General features: G+C 52.4%; 1 protein-coding gene and 1 pseudogene across 1 annotated transcript; one reads left to right on the top strand and one right to left on the bottom strand.

The window, feature by feature from the left end:
- Positions 1 to 881: 881 nt before the first annotated feature.
- Positions 882 to 1,537, bottom strand: LOC118757612 (TATA box-binding protein-associated factor RNA polymerase I subunit D-like; annotated as a pseudogene).
- A 7,476-nt stretch (positions 1,538 to 9,013) lies between these two features.
- On the top strand, positions 9,014 to 13,003 carry LOC131482029 (keratin, type II cytoskeletal 6A-like). The gene is made up of 9 exons (XM_058673356.1): positions 9,014 to 9,535; positions 10,397 to 10,611; positions 10,947 to 11,007; positions 11,151 to 11,246; positions 11,335 to 11,499; positions 11,899 to 12,024; positions 12,231 to 12,451; positions 12,621 to 12,655; positions 12,759 to 13,003. The coding sequence occupies exons 1-9, from the start codon at positions 9,014 to 9,016 to the stop codon at positions 13,001 to 13,003; spliced, it is 1,686 nt and encodes a 561-aa protein (XP_058529339.1).
- Positions 13,004 to 16,473: the final 3,470 nt, after the last annotated feature.

Here is a 16,473-nt window from a genome sequence, read left to right on the forward strand (position 1 = left end):
CACCTACATTTATCCTTTGCAGCAACCATTTCATTTCCAAGTAGTCATTGCAACAAAATGCAAATCTGTCCCACAGAAACACCCACGAGTGTGCTCACCTCCATTTTCCTGCAGATAATCCCCGTCTGAAAATACCCCAGCAGGAGTGAGTAACTGTGGTTTACACCCGCGATGGCACATCGCTCAGGGATGAAAAAGGGAGTGAATACAACTAACACAAATGAACCTCAAAAACAGCCTGCAGAGTGGAAAAAGCCAGAGACACAGAAAAATGTGCAAGGAGGTGTGTTCACGTGTGTGTGTATGTGTATGCTCATGCATGTGTATGTGTATTCTAGACTGCATGAATCATTGGTGGAACAAACATAACAATGTTCATATTTGGAAGTAAATTCCTGTGCTTAAACCCAGTGCAATAGGCTGGCAGCTGAAGTCCTCGCCTTTGAAGCGCCAGGATCCCGTAAGGGTGTCGGTTCTAATTCCAGCGGCCCTGCTTCCATCCAGCTCCCTGCTTGTGGCCTGGGAAAGCAGTTGAGGACAGCCCAAAGCCTTGGGACCCTGCACCTGCATGGGAGACCCAGAAGGAAGCTCCTGGTTCTTGGCTTTGGATCGGCTCAGTTCTGGCTGTTTCGGCCACTTGGGGAATGAACCAGCGGCTAAGATCTTTTTCCCTGTCTCTCCTTCTCTCTGTGAACCTGCCTTTCTAATAAAAAAAAAATCTTTAGAAAGAACTTCTCCATCACCAGACTGTCATTCATCATTTTTGTGAGGTCATTGTTGACCTTGGACTATCACAGTCCTGCTCCTTCTCAGAAGATGCTGTCCAGTGCGCTTGACTTTTGCAGCTCTTTCAGACGAGACAGCATCCTCATACTTTTCTCCTATACTGGATTCACCTTTCTTTGCTTTGAGAAGTCAGTACTTACGAAACAATTCTTGGCCACCAATTTGCTATCACATTCTTCCTGTTGAGGGCATGCTGCTTCTTCATCCTCTGCTACTGCCCCTTCAACAGGAGAAACAGATCCATCATCATCCAAATACGTGTATCTACGACGATCGACATCTTCTGTCTGGTGTTCACACTTCAGTTTTTCAATGTAATGTTTAAAAATCCTCTTGCAACAGTTTGCTCAAAGGTTACAACTTTCCTTCTGGGGTACTGGGTGTGTTTCTCTGATTCTAAAAATGTGAAGCTAGGGCCTTCGTCTTTAAATTGTTTCTTGTCCACTTGGGATGTTCTAGTGGTTTTCCTTCCTTAGGGTCTTCCTTCTGGTCTACCTGTGGCCTTCTGTTTCCTTTTTCTCCTTTTATGTTTATTTTTCTTAAAATTTTCCGCATATGCTTTCAGCGTCAATGGTTTTGCTATTGGTTCTGGAGGGGAGTCCCTGGATGAATCTGTTGACTCAACATGTTCAGCTGAACACACTTTTCTGACGGGTTTTCCTGGCCTCCATTTAGGTGATGGAGGAACACACTGAGTTTTAAATATACTCTTATCTGATGAAGAGTCATCACGTTGACTTTCAGTTCCCATAGTTGCATCAGATGTCGTGTAGCCAAGCAGATTTATCTCTCACTCTTTGCTTTAAAACTTCTTTTTGTCCTCCTCTCCTTGGAAGAGTGGCAAACAGGAATGGCCGCAAATGCTTTCAAAAGCTTAAAATTGATTATTTCAGTATTCCATGTCTCTTGTTCATTCTACTTTTACAGCATTTTATTCTTTAGCCTCCTGGAGAATCAACATTTAATTCCTCATTCCACTACAGCGCAAGGAAAGACCTCAGTTTCACTTTTAACTAATTTTTTTAAAAAAAGATTTACTTATTCATTGAAAGGCAGAGTAGCAGGGAAAGAGAGAAAGAAATTTTCCATCAGCCTGTTCCTTCCCCAGATGGCTCCAACAACCAGAGCTGGCTCTATCTGCAGCCAGGAGCCTGGAGCTTCTTCAGGATGCAGGAATCCAAGCACTTGGCTCATCTTCTGCTGCTTTCCCAGGTGGCATCAGCAGGAAGCTGAATGGGAAGCCAAGCAGTCAGGACTGAAACCAGCACTCCCATATGGAACGCTGGCACTGCCCATGGCAGCTCAGCCCTAAGGCCCACAATGCTGCCCCCAGCTGCACTTCTAGCAAATCCATGCAGTGCAGTGAGATGGGCCTGCAGCTGCGATAAAGCAGACCGGAGAAGCTCAGGGTGGGCAAAGGAGCTGCAGGGAGGTAGAGACCTGGGCGGGGGTGGAGAAGCCAGGCCACTCGGACCTTCTCTGGGGGTCTTTCCCAGACTCTGCTGGAGCCCTGACTCCCTCCCACACCTATTTTTATGAAGGACTAAGGACTCAGGAACAAGCAATCTGGGGCCTTTCTGCCAGCTCTTTGGCCTTCTGTCCTGCTGGTTCCAGGCACACCCTGGTACAGTCCTGTCGTTCAACCATCCCTTCCCCTGTCCACATCTCTAGTATACTTCATGTCACCTGAAGCATCATTTTTTTTTGTCTCAGATAATCAAAATGTCTCCTTCACAAGATGCCCCCGACTGGCTTTCCCATATTGATCACAAAAGCCAACAAACAACTGCATGGTTCTTCCAAATAGGTCCTTAGTCCCCAGCCCAGCCCTGCCTTTGACACATGAATGCACCTGCTAACCCACTATGCATAGGTACAATGTAAGGCAAAAGGGATTGAGCACTTTCAAAGTGCTTTACTCAGTGTTCTGGGGTGTGCAAAAAAGATACTGTGGGTGCCAGGACAAGGGAGCAATCCGAGTGGTCTCTACATTGGCACAGTTACAGCCTAAGTGCCTCAAGACGTCCATACTGCAGGCTGACGACTGTGCCTTAATTCACCCCACAATCTCTTGTCACCCCCTACCTGGGAAGACCTAAATGTCAATCCCTCCTGGCTGAAGAACGGGGTTTCGACAGATACTCGCCAAAAAAAGTTCCAGAAAGTGACATCTGGGGGCTTGGGACCATCATTCCAGATATGGGCATTGGTTTGATCCAAGCTCTAGGTCAAGTTCTGGTGTTGTTTCAATGATCTCGACTCTACAGTGCACCTGGGGGAGCGGGGGAAGGGAGAGAGAGAGAGAGGAAGAAGGAGAGAGAGAGAGAGAGAGGGAGAGGGAGAGAGGAAGAGAGAGAGGGAGAGGGGGAAGAGAGAAGGAGAGGGGGAGAGAGAGGGAGATGGAAGGAGAGGGGGGAGAGAGAGAGCGAGAGAGACTATCCTACTAAAAGGGAGTGAGCTGAAGCTTCCTGCAGCTTTAGAGGAGGTCCTCAGGGACCATGTGCAAGGATACTCCTGTTGTGGTGTTCCACACAGAATAGGTGGGCTGTGTGCATGAAAGCTGAGACACAGAGTGAAGCTGATGGCAGAGGAAAACAGAGAACTCAGAAAATTGGCAGAAAATGCAATTAAAAATCAGCCTCTTTTTGTGCCAAACACTTCATAAATCTATGCATGGAGGTTTCCTTTTTAAGGTTTGTTTGAAAGACAGAGTCACAGAGAGTAAAAGAGCAGTGGGGGTGGGAGGGGAGAGAAAGAGAGAACTTCCATCTGCTTGTTTATGCCCCCAAAATGGCCATAACCACTGGGGCCGAGGCAGACCAAGGCCAGGAGCCTGAAACTCCCTCTGGATCTCCCACATGGATGTAGGAACCCAGCCACTTTGGCCCTCCTCTGCTGCTTTCCCATGTATACTCTTAGAGAGCTGGATGGGAAGTAGAGCAACTCAAGAGCTGAGTGAACAACAATATGGGATGTCACGTTCACAGGCAGTGACTTGGCCCCCTGGGCCACAGTGGCGGCCCTTGAGCTTTTTCACAATCCTCATTTTGCATAAACATTTTGAAAACGTCTGTTCCACCTGGCTTTCCAAAAGTTTAGCACTGAGATAAGCCTGTCTTTTTGTTTCATTTCCCTTTGAGCCGTCTGAAGTCCCCTCATGCAATTGTGACTTTCAAAAACTTTCCAAGGCACCGTGCTTGTCAAGGAAGCCTACACTTGCCGTGGCAACCCGGTGCTGCTGTCTGCATTCTTTCCACATGTGTCTGCTTGTCTCTCTCCCCAGGTCCTCCCAGGGGCCGGGACTGGGGCTGTGGGATTCCCTCGGAATAGCATCACCCTGTGCTGTTGCAGGCTTAGGCTCCTCGCCTTCGCCTTTGCTGATGATGACAATACTTGATCCCTCGCTCTCTCATCTGTCAGCCCCGCCCAGAGAGGCAAGAGATGGGGCTGACTGCCCTAGGGCGCAGACCCCAGGGACTCTACAACCCTCCCTCCATGCTAGGGCCAAGGTGGGAAATGCCCACTAACCTGGATCCAAGACAAGGTGTTTGGGGATTGGTGGCCATGGGAGACAATTCAGAGGCCTGACCAAGAAGGGGCTGGCGTCAGCTGCCTGCCGGGGAGGAGGCCAGCTGTCATCTACGTTACTCATCGTGCCTGCTGTAGTTGCTTTCTCATACTTGTCTGGACCATTCCCTTTTGTTTTAATCTTTTTTATTTATTTATTTTTTTGAAAGGCAGAGAGACGAGGGAGAAATCTCCCACTCGTGGTTCACTCCTTCAACACCTGCAAGAATTGAGAGCTGAGGACTGAATCCAGGTGTCCCCGTGCTGACCACAGGGATTCAGTCATGGAAACCATCACCCGCTTCCCACAGGGTGCATGTTTGCCAGAATCTAGAAAGAGAGAGAGCTGGGACTCAAACCCCTTTATGCCAATAGGGAATGAGGGCATCCTGAGCACAACCTTAACAGCTGTGCCAAATGCCCTCTGTGTTTGAATATCATTTTGGCAGTGGTGTTATCCTCACAGGATTCCTCAGGGGAGATGCAGCTCCCCTGGGTTCCACCAGGGGGTGTGACTGTGGGTGGTAGGAGAGACAGGTCTTCTCTGAGAAGCCACATCTGTGACCACCCCAAGGAGATTTCTGTGCCTCAGAAGGTGACCTTCTCCTGGGTGCTAAAGCAGGGAGCAGAGGGAGAGGCTGGGAGTAGTAGAGGATGGACCAAGTACAGCTGGACCCAGGACACATTGAGTCTGAGAGTGGCCAGGGAAGACCAAACACATCTACACTCAAAGGAAGAGGCAGAAAATCAAGGACAAGTGAATTAAGTACCACCTTGAACCTTTAAGGCTTGTGATGTTGGGTAAGCATGCGCTTAGAAACAAATCTGGAGCCCAGTGTGGTGGCCTAGTGGCTAAAATCCTTGCCTTGAACTTGCCAGGATCCCGTATGAGCACATGTTCTAATCCTGGCAGCTCCACTTCCCATCCAGCTCCCTGCTTGTGGCCTGGGAAAGCAGTCAAGGACGGCCCAAAGCCTTGGGACCCTGCACCTGCATGGGAGACCCGGAGGAAGTTCCTGGCTCCTGGCTTCAGATCTGCACAGCACCAGTCGTTGCGGTCACTTGGGGAGTGAATCATCGGACAGAAGATCTTCCTCTCTCTCTCTCCTCTCTGTGTATGTGACTTTGCAATAAAAATAAACACAAATCTTAAAAAAAAGAAAACAATCTGGTGGGCGGTGGAAATGTGGTTCTCTCCAACTCCCCCTCCCTGGCCTTGAGAGCCTCCTGCCCCCTTGGAGCCCACCCAGCTGACTGCAGCTTCATCAGCATCACTGCTACTTGTGTCAAACCTGGCAGGTGGGGTACACACTTTTTTTTAAAGCTCCTTATATGTGTATTGCAGAAATCTTGTAAATCTGTCAGCAGTAGACATGCTGGTGCCAAGAATTGTAATAGGATACTTGACCCAGCAGGTACTGTCTGATGCCCCTGTCGAGTCTGGTGCTGGGTCAGACCTTGGAGACAAACCACCTTCTAATGGGCTAATGTGCTCAAGATGAGATCTGCACTGTCACGGAACTGCAGATGTGGCTCAGGGATGAGTCCAGGGCCACTTGTAGGAGGGACGGGTAGAGCCACCTGTGCTGGTGGCCTGCAGCAACATGTGCCATTGTGCACAGCTCAGAGGTTAGCACAAGATCCTGTGGAGGAAGAGTTGAGAGCAAGTGTCCAGAGAATGGAGAACCACCTGCAGGGCTCCTAACAAGGGTTTGTATCTCGTCTCAGATCACGCAATAGCCTTTTGGACTCTCGTACAACATGCTGCCTGGCCTCAGGGGTAGTGTTATGTCCTGTGTGGCCGCTCTGAACATCTGCTTGAAAATCATTCTTGTGAATCAGTTCTTGTCTCCGGTAGCCCTCGGGAGCAAGGAAACAGCTTGTTGCTTGGCTTTCCAGGTCCTGGCTCATGTGGCACCAACCTGCACCATTGGTTTCAGTTCCCTCGCTGTCTTCTCCACCCCCTACTCCTAACTATACCCTGCACCCCTGCACCAATTCCTGAAGCTTCTCATGGATCCCCGCACCCCAAACCTGCTCACACATCTTCATAACAATGGCATTATCCCAACTTCAATGAGAATGTGTGTGCTACACATGGGCTAAGAACTCGCATGAATTACTACATGTAAGCTCCCAACTACATTATACCCCCACTTCCCCAGCTTACAGGCTTTAAAACAGAATCAGGAGGAACAGCACTGAGCTTAATGCTTAAGACACCTGCAGACCATATCAGAACGCCTAAATTCAAGTCATGGTTCAGCTTCCCACCACCACCTCCTGCTCATGTGTGCCCTCGGAAGCATTCATGATAGCTCAAGTACTTGGGACCATGCCATTGATGTGGGAGACAAGGATGGCATTCCTGGCTCCTGGCTCCAGCCTGGCCTTGTCCCAGCTGTTTTAGACATCTAGGAGCATGAATCAGCAAAGGGAAGAGCTCTCTGTTGCTCTCATATTGTCTGTTTCTCCCTCTCCACTCTGCCTTTCAAATGAAGCCAATCTTTTTCAAACACTGAAGCACCAAGGGTAGGCTCTTAGACTTGAGTCCATGTGTTTTCTCCATTATTATTTTTATTAATTTGAGAGTGAGAGACAGAGAAAGTGGAAAGAGAGAGACGAGTACTCCCATCTATTAGTTCATTCCCCAACAAACCACAATAGCCAGAACTGGGCCAGGCTAAAGCCGGAAGCCAGAAACTCTGGCTAGATGTACCATGTGGGCAGCAGGAGCCCAGCCATTTGGGCCATCATCGTTGCTGCCCAAGGTGTGCATAGCAGGAAGCTAGAACCAGGAATTATAGCAGGGACTTCATCTCATGCATTCCAGCGTGGGATGTGGGAACCCCCTGAGGACAGACACTTGTTGCTTGAGTCCACACCCTTAACCAGGGGCTGGCAAAATTGCTCTCCTTAAAGAGGCATCTGAAAATCTCACTGTGTCTGTCGTGAGTGCTCAGCTCTGTCACAATGGTGTGCAAACCACACTGGTACCCACAGTGGTGTGCTGGGCACACCCACGGCCCTTCCTCCCACTTACCGTGGCAACCACTCTTCCCCATTCTGGCATTATCCATGTCAGACACAAGGTCTCCAACCCCAGAGAGCATGGTGGTGAGACCACAAGGATGGGCACTTGTTTCCCAGAACCGAGTGGCGAGTGGTGGCACATTCCTGGCCACCCATTGTGCAACCAGGGTGGAGGGCAGGGTGCCACTTCCGCTGTTTGGAGAAGGCTCACTGCCTGCCAGACGCTGAGCTAGCACCTTCCTTGGCAGGGAGCACCTGCTTTCTGGGATGCAGTGCTCCCCACAGCTCTGAGAGAAGGGGCCTCTTTTAGAGGAAGGAGCAGAGGTTCAGCTCAAGGCAGGACTCCGTCCGTACACCCTGGTGGATCATCTAAGCCCGTGTTTGTGTGGAACCACTAGCCTACACGGTTCATACTTAGGATCCTGTGCGGGGCCCAGGAGATGTCACACCCATGGCCCTGGTGGGAGGGAAGCAAAACACAACTGTGTGGCTGAGCAGAACTCCCAGTGTGAGGAGGGGCTCAGGAGTCTGAGAACCGGGCACCGAGATAAGACACACAGTTGGGAATCGCCTTGTGATCTCATCGCACTTGTAGTGGCACATTTTTCTGTGATTCACTGCTTCTCTCTGCCCCTCCACGTTACGCAACACACCCTGCTGAAGAACGCATGGCTTTCAGGAAATGGCAGGAACATGGGAAAAAAGAAAAGCTATGAGCCCCTTCATATTTTTCCTTCTATAAGTTAAAGCTCTTTGCAAACTTCCCAGAAGAGAAAAAGAGGGGGAAAGACTTCAGAACTACAGCTAGGAATTTGCACATAGACGGAGAGGGTGGTCACCTTGGGGAAGGGGAGACACAGAGCATGGGTGCACATGGCAGATAGCCGTGTGCAGCATTAGTGCCACTCTAAGCCAAGACCAGTCTTCAAGGACAGCATGTAACTGCTCGTATCAGGGACACAGCGGCAGCCTCGGCCACCCATAGGCTCACAGAGTAGGGGACTGGCTAAACCAGGGGTTCCCTCTTCTCAGGAGGATGAGAATCAGTAAAATAGTGAGGATTGCCAAGAACTCCAAAAAACTGGTTCAAACGTGAGGGAGACAAGACAGCAGGAAACTTCTTGCTGAGGCCCTTGGGCAAACCCCTGAGAGCCCTGGGGACAGAAACCCACCTGACAGAGAGGAAAGGCGGTAGAGGAGGCAAAAGCCTGCGTGGGAAGGGGGTACACAGGGAGTGTCAGGAGAAGCGGGAGGAAGGGACAATTAAGACAGATCAGCTCCTTGTCTCCTTTGTTTGAGGCCATGACTAACTCATGACTTCAGTGAGGGCACATCGAGGCCCATTGTGTACAGATCAAGACAAGGCTGGAGGCAGGAAAATTTCTCCATGACGAAAAGAAGCCAACAAGCAATCTGAGTATTTCAGCCCTTTCTAGAAGCCGGGGGTGATCTCACTGAGTGCCAACCCAGCCCTTCCCACCCTGCAAGCTCACCTTTCAGGATGGGCCCAACCCATTCTCAGCCTATATAAACCGCTGCCTGGAGCCCAGCACACACACCTGCTCAGCCACCACAGCCTCCCACCTCTCCTGCCTGCCTGCTCAGCCTTCTCCTGTCAGCACCAGCCATGGCCAGCAAAACCACCATGAGGACCCAGACCACCAGCACCCGCCGAGGCTTCAGCTCCGATTCAGCCAGAGTCTCCAGGCCCAGCCACTCTGGCTTCAGCAGCGTCTCCGTGTCCCGCTCCAGGGCCAGTGGAGGGCTCGGGGGAGCTTGCGCAGGAGCTGGCTTTGGCAGCCGCAGCCTCTATGGCGTGGGGGGCTCCCAGAGGATCTCCGTGGCAGGTGGCCGCTATGGCACCGGCAGCAGCTACTCAGGCCGATTTGGAGGTGGCTTTGGCTTCGGAGGGGCCTCTGGCAGTGGATTTGGTTTCGGCAGTGGCGTCGGAGGTGGCTTTGGACTCGGTGGTGGCTTTGGGGCCTCAGGCCCTGTGTGTCCCCCTGGAGGCATCCAAGAGGTCACCGTCAACCAGAGTCTGCTGACACCCCTCAACCTGCAAATCGACCCCACCATCCAGCGTGTGAGGACAGAGGAGCGCGAGCAGATCAAGACCCTCAACAACAAGTTCGCCTCCTTCATCGACAAGGTGAGCCAGGCAGAGCCCGCATGGAGAGTCGAATACCTGTCAGGACGGTGGGACAGAGCAGAGGGAGCTCAGAGCAGGGCTTCTGGGGACAGCAGCTGGCTCAGAGTGCACAAAGCTTAACGATGGGCCACACAGGGTCCTGGCTTCTAACATGGCCTCAGAGGGAACTGGCGCATCTTCTAATCTCCTAATGGCACTCTTTCCCCAAAAAGCAAGTCAGGGAGAAAAGCATGGGGGAATTTCTTCTGTGTCTGTGTCAGAAAACACAGGAAAACGCCATGATATTACTGTAACTTCCACGCCAGAATCACTGTGTTAAAGAGATTGTTCAGGAATGGCAATGAGGTGGACAGGATAGCATAAGAAAAATTGTCATGTTTGTGAAACATTCAGATATGCTCAGCTGTTCTAGGGAGACAGAGAGCAGACACATCACTGGGGCCCGTGACAAAACCACAGGCACTGATGAGCAGGGAGGGAGGGGGGCTCAGCATCAGGCAGCTTTTCTGTCCCTACCATGGAGCCCAAACCCACCCCAAGCACCTTCACTGCTGTCATTGCACAATCCCACATGGGATCTGTGATGATACCTGGAGACAGGTGGCAGCAAACTGAGAGGCAGGAATGGGCTCCATGAAGGAGAGGAAGGGCATCCCTAAATGATCCAGGATTTCTGCATCGGAGCAGGAGAAGTGGGGGAGAGAAACTGTCAACTGAGCCCAGGCACAGCTCTGTGCTTACCAAGGCAGTGGAGGGCGCAGCCCTGCCAAGTACCATGTCACATGTACTGCCCCCTCCCATCTCTGCCCTGACCCTGAGCACGCCAACACCCCCACCTTTTCTTCCCTCCCCTCCCCCCAGGTGCGCTTCCTGGAGCAACAGAACAAGGTCCTGGACACCAAGTGGACGCTGCTGCAGGAGCAGGGCACCAAGACCGTGAGACAGAGCCTGGAGCCCCTGTTTGAGCAGTACATCAACAACCTGCGCAGGCAGCTGGACAGCATCCTGGGCGAGAGAGGCCGCCTGGACTCAGAGCTCAGGAGCATGCAGGACCTGGTGGAGGACTTCAAGAACAAGTGAGTTCCACTACCGATGCGGTCGATGCGCTGCAACGACGACAATACAGGCCAGTGATGACACTGGTCAGAGGAGGACGCTTTTCCTGCACAGACCGTGTCCATGAGCAGGGAGACACATCATTGCCTAAGGGGAGCTCGAGTGACACACACGGTGGGGTGAGCGTGGCCTGCAGCAGTGAGAATGTGGGGGCCAGAAACACCACCATTCAGGCTCCCTTCATGTGAAGGATCATCCTGGGTGCCCCTCTCCTCCTGAGAATGCTCGATGCCAGGCTGCCGCCCTGTGCCTGCTGTGCCCTGGCTCAGCTGTGTCTGTCTTCCTCCCCTGGCAGATATGAAGATGAGATCAACAAGCGCACAGCAGCCGAGAATGAGTTTGTGACTCTCAAGAAGGTGAGGGGTGGCGTCAGGCTCCAGGCTCCTGGGAGGAGGGAGAGCTGCATCTCGGTGTCCCTGCAGGAGCACTGGGGGACCCCGGAGATGGGGCACTGGGAAGGGGGACTCCACTGACCCCAGGCTCTTGGCCCCTCCCTCAGGATGTGGACGCTGCCTACATGAACAAGGTGGAGCTGCAGGCCAAGGTGGACGGGCTCACCGACGAGATCAACTTCCTGAGAGCCTTCTATGATGCGGTCAGTGTGCCAGGCCCTGGGCAGTCGGCTCCAGCTGTATCCTGTGAGGTCCTGGTCACCAGGGCTCTGACAGTGTCCTTCTGTGCAGGAGCTGTCCCAGATGCAGACCCAAATTTCTGACACGTCCGTGGTGCTGTCCATGGACAACAACCGGCACCTGGACCTGGACAGCATCATCGCCGAGGTCCGTGCCCAGTACGAGGACATCGCCCAGAGGAGCCGTGCCGAGGCTGAGGCCTGGTACCAGACCAAGGTGAGCGACTGTGGGTGGGCATTGCATAAAAGCACTGAGGAGCAGCAGAAGGTTTCTCGTGTCACTTTGTGGACAGAGCACAGGTCCTTGCTCAATCCTTGAGCTGGACAGGGTGAAACCGACACCTGCAGGATTCTGCCCCTTCTTACACCTGCTGAGTCCTGCTTCTTGCTCACATGCACCTTGTGGGCAGCAGCTGATGGCTCAACTAATAATTGGTTCTTTTCTCCAAACTGAGAGGTTGTAAGACTCTCCAGACACCTGGCTCTGTCCGATTTCTAACCTCGGCTGGGCTTGTGAATTAGGGTTATGCAGACTGTGGGTGGCACCTCTTTGTTTCGCTGACTCTGAAAACCACACACACTAAGAACACGGATGGTGTGCTCTGTTCTGCCACAGTACGAGGAGCTGCAGGTCACAGCTGGCAGACACGGGGACGACCTGCGCAACACCAAGCAGGAGATTGCTGAGATCAACCGCATGATCCAGAGGCTGAGGTCTGAGATCGACCACGTCAAGAAGCAGGTGCGCAGGTGGTGGGGAAGTGAGGCGGCACTGAGTGCCCACCTGGGAGAGACTCTGCTGGGAGCAGGAGCTGCACAGGAAGTCAGAGCAGGAGTTTAGACCAACCTGGGGTGCAGGACTCTCCTCCTTGGGGACAGAGGCACCAGGTGGGGCAGGCAGGGAGGGAGCAGACAACCAACCAAGTGCGGCTGCTTCTCCCCGCACAGTGCGCCAACCTGCAGGCCGCCATCGCCGACGCCGAGCAGCGGGGCGAGCTGGCCCTCAAGGATGCCAGAAGCAAGCTGGAAGGGCTGGAGGACGCCCTGCAGAAGGCCAAGCAGGACATGGCACGCCTGCTCAAGGAGTACCAGGAGCTCATGAATGTCAAGCTGGCCCTGGATGTGGAGATCGCCACCTACAGGAAGCTGCTGGAGGGCGAGGAGTGCAGGTGGGCTGCCTCAGCTCCTGTAGGCCCTGGCTGCTGCCCCAGCAAGCTGCTCAGCACATAAGCCATGGCCTGACTGCTGCCTGGGCACAGCAGAGGGCAGCTGGCCGGCCCTGGTGCTGGGTGTGGGTGCGTGGGTGCGAGGGCTCATCCTTCGTGTTCTCTCTCCTAGGCTGAGTGGTGAAGGCGTTGGACAAGTCAACATCTGTAAGTCCTGGGCTTGCCCTGTCCCCTTCCCCTGTGCTCTGGGCACTGGTCATGGGCCAGCACAGTGAGCTCACCATGGGGTTGTGCTTGTGTGTCCCTGCAGCCGTGGTGCAGTCCACCATGTCCAGCGGCTACGGCAGTGGCAGTGGCAGTGGCTATGGCAGCGGCAGTGGCTTGGCACTAGGAGGCGGCAGCAGCTACTCCTACAGCAGTGGCCATGACCTGGGAGGAGGCTTCAGCTCTGGCAGTACCCGTGGTCTTGGAGGTGGCCTCAGCTCTGCTGGGGGCAGCACTTCCTCTGTCAAGTACACCACCACCACCTCCAGCAGGAGGAGCTACAGGCAATGAGTTCTGCCCCCACAGCAGGAGCTCCCCCAGCCCTGGACCCCTCTCTGGCTGCTGAGCCCTCCACAGCGGGGCATGTCCTCCCCTGGCCTCTGCTCTGGTCTGTTCTCTACTCAGAGCAGAGGGTGCAGAGGGCCCTGCTTGCTGCTCCCTGTCCACACCTGCTGTGTCCAAGTGCCCTTGCTCACAGTCATGGCTGAACCTGTGTGCTAACATTGTCCTTGTCACAACCTGTGTCTCCCTGTGTTTCCTTGGCCCCATGTTTCCCTCTCTGAGGCTGAGCATTCTAGGAAAGTCGTGTCTGACTCTCCTCATGCCAGGAAGCACTGCCTGCTGTCACTCTGGTTAAGAGCTCTTTCCCGTTGAGTTCCAGTGTGTGAGATCAGCCCCATGCTACAGGGTAGTGACCTTGCCTGCAGTGGCCAGGAACAGACACAGAAGAGACTTGTGATATCAGTTGGCGTCCTCTCATACTTTCTCTGCCCTTGCTTTCTTGTGATGACTAAATAAAGCAGATTTACAATATTGTGTGTGTCTTACTACCTGGATTGGGGTAAAGTGAATTTCCTGTCTGACCGACGATCGGTAGTGTCTCATTGCCACGACATGTCTACTCCAACAGCCTGACTTCCTCTCTCGAGAGATCCAGCAAAGAGCAGGGTCTCTTCCTGTTTGTGTTGATGTCGAGCACGTGTAGACACATGTCTGCATTATTGTTGACTGGGGCCATGTGACCAGGTCCTTGCTCACTCCACCAGACACCATGTGGACACAATAGGGCTAAGGTCATTTGGGAGTGGACCAGCTTGTGAATTGTACAGAGTAAGGCAATAGATAAGATCCTCTTGGGACTCCTACTCTTGTATTGGAGAATCGTATAGACATGTGAACACTCATTGTGATCCAGCCCTCTGCTCATACACCCAGGAAGAAACCATACTAGATCAGCACTTGGATTGCTGCCTCTATGCTGAGTAGTGGAGGGCATTCCCGGCTCGCGGCTATGTCCCCCCCAGCCCTGGCTTTTGACAGCAACTGAGAGGAAACTGGCTGGTGCAAGTCTTCCCCCCTGCATCCGCTTTCTCCTCTCTTCCTCCTACCATCACTCAGCATTTCACACTGATTAGCAACCTCCATGAAACGAGGTGTCTCCTCAACCAGGGAAATGTGTGATCCCCAGCAGGGCGGGGCAGCTCTGCATTGTTCTGATGAGGAGGTGTCTTCTGGAAAGGCTCCCAAGGACAGAACTCAAAGGCCCAACTTGGCTGTGCATCACTGCCAACTGCTCTGATGCACATGGGGACACAGAAGCCAGATGAGACTCAGGACCCCTGGCTGGACACAGCTCCATCTTCATTTCCTGAAGTGTAAAGACCACAGCGGAAGGACAGGACCTAGTGGACCACAGGCATCTCCAGGAGGACGGTGTCTCCCGTGCCTTTGATGCAGGACCAAGGACCTCCTTCCTCTCCTCTGTGCACTGTCCTCACTAACATTTATGATGGTTCCTAGGAGCTCAGTAGAAGCTTCTAGACTGGACAGCATGCCAGAGAGGCAGCGTCTTCCTCACCTGCAGGTTCTGACATGTTTTGGTTGACTCGATGTTACTAGGTCCTGCTGTGGCATGATTTCCTGTGTTCACCTCTAAATCTTTCCCCATTGGTTTCACCTCATTGCTTAGAACCTCCCATAATTTCCAATGGGCAAAGTCTTTGTAGATCTGCGCCCATTTACTGTGTGTGCTTTATTGTTGGTGATCGTGTGTGATTCTTGTGAGAGTCAATTTATAGATCATGAAAATGGGATGCATGATCATTAAGTGTGTAAATAAGGAGAATTTCAAGAGTTCAACAAAAAATCCTCCCAGCTTTTAGTAAATGGGGAAAATGCTTGTGGATTCTCAACTGTGAACTTCTCACAACCCTCAACCAACAGAAGAACCACGGACTCGAAAGAGATGGAATCCCTAGGCTGTCATCTTCTAGAAAGAAAAGACAAAGCTAGCAGAGAACCAAGGTGGTGGAATAGGCTAAGGACACCCTTACACAGAAAGAGAATTGCTAACAGAGACGGCACATTCCAGGAACTAGGAGAGGACAGGCCGACGGCAGAGGGACACCTGGAGACTGACAGACATGGGAGAGTGGCAGAAATAACGGTGTGGTGTTACAAGGCCAGATACCCCAGTGTCAGTCAGCGAGCAGCGACCTGAGCTCCACTGGCAGCCAGATCTCCACTGACAGCAAGGTGGGAAAGAAAGTTCACCAATACCTCAGTAGGTGAGCCCAGGCAAAGAACTGCCATTTCTGGAGAATCAACATGGCAGAATAGGATGAGGACATGTTGAAACAGATGGAGAAACATTAGCCAGGGTGAAGCAGAGAGGCCACGCTCTAGGAAATAGGAGAGGACAGACCAACAGCAGAGGGGTACCTGCAGACTGATGGACACAGGAAAGCACCAGAAACAATGAGGTGGTATTGAAGTGACCACACATTCCAGTGGCATTCATCCAGTGACCATCTGAACTACATCGGCAGCCAGAAAACCACCAGCCAGCAGGTGGGAAACGGAGTTCATCAGGAACTTAGGAGGTGAACCAAGACAAAGAACTGCTCATTTGGCTGGTTGGTTTGGTTTGACCAGGAGTAGACAGAGCAGCAGATTCCAAACGGGTGGTTTGAGAACAGGGTGGATTTCACACTTATACACCCACTGGAGTCGAACTGGGTGCCATCTTGTGTAGAGAGACAACGTTTGTGGGACAGGACTGTGCATCTGCTAAGCTGGGAGTGAACTCATTTTGGGTTCAGTGAATTGCAACAATGTGGCATCAGACAAGTCCCCCCCCAAATATGTCCGGGTGTCCACCATACCTAAGAGCCAGCAGATCAGCAACCCCCTCCGCCTCTTGTGGCATATCAGGTGTCATTTTGTACAGTGTGGAAGTCTTTGAGACTGCAGGGACAACAATGAGCTGGTGCATGTGCTGAGCTGGGAGTGAACTCAATGAGCTCAGTGCATTCGCACTGATCCCACATCTAAAATCATACTGATTTTGGCATCTTATGACTCAAAGTAGTTCCGTGTGGCCCTCAGACGGAACAGCCAGCAGGTTCCAGCAAGATCAGCACCGCCCACAACCTAGTTATTTAGGATACCTGGTGTCTCCCTAATCCTGGGAACTACATGAACCCGAAGTGGAAGAAAGGTTGTACAGACAATGGTGCAGCAACAGTACAGGATCACAGGAGGTGGAGAGTGGTGAGCCAAGGAGCTGGGACTCCGGAGACCGTGGTGGAAGCCTAACACAAGAGTCTAGACTTCAAACTCGCTGGAGAGAGTGGCACAGCTGACTGCAAACAAAGAGCTGGGTACCAAAAGCCATCGGAACAGTCCATCTGTGCACCTGTGGATGACATAGCTTAGAAACCTGCTCTAAGGAGAACCATATGCTAATCAGAAGCCAGTGA

This window comes from Ochotona princeps, chromosome 15 (genome assembly GCF_030435755.1).
Source record: "Ochotona princeps isolate mOchPri1 chromosome 15, mOchPri1.hap1, whole genome shotgun sequence".
NCBI lineage: Eukaryota > Metazoa > Chordata > Mammalia > Lagomorpha > Ochotonidae > Ochotona > Ochotona princeps.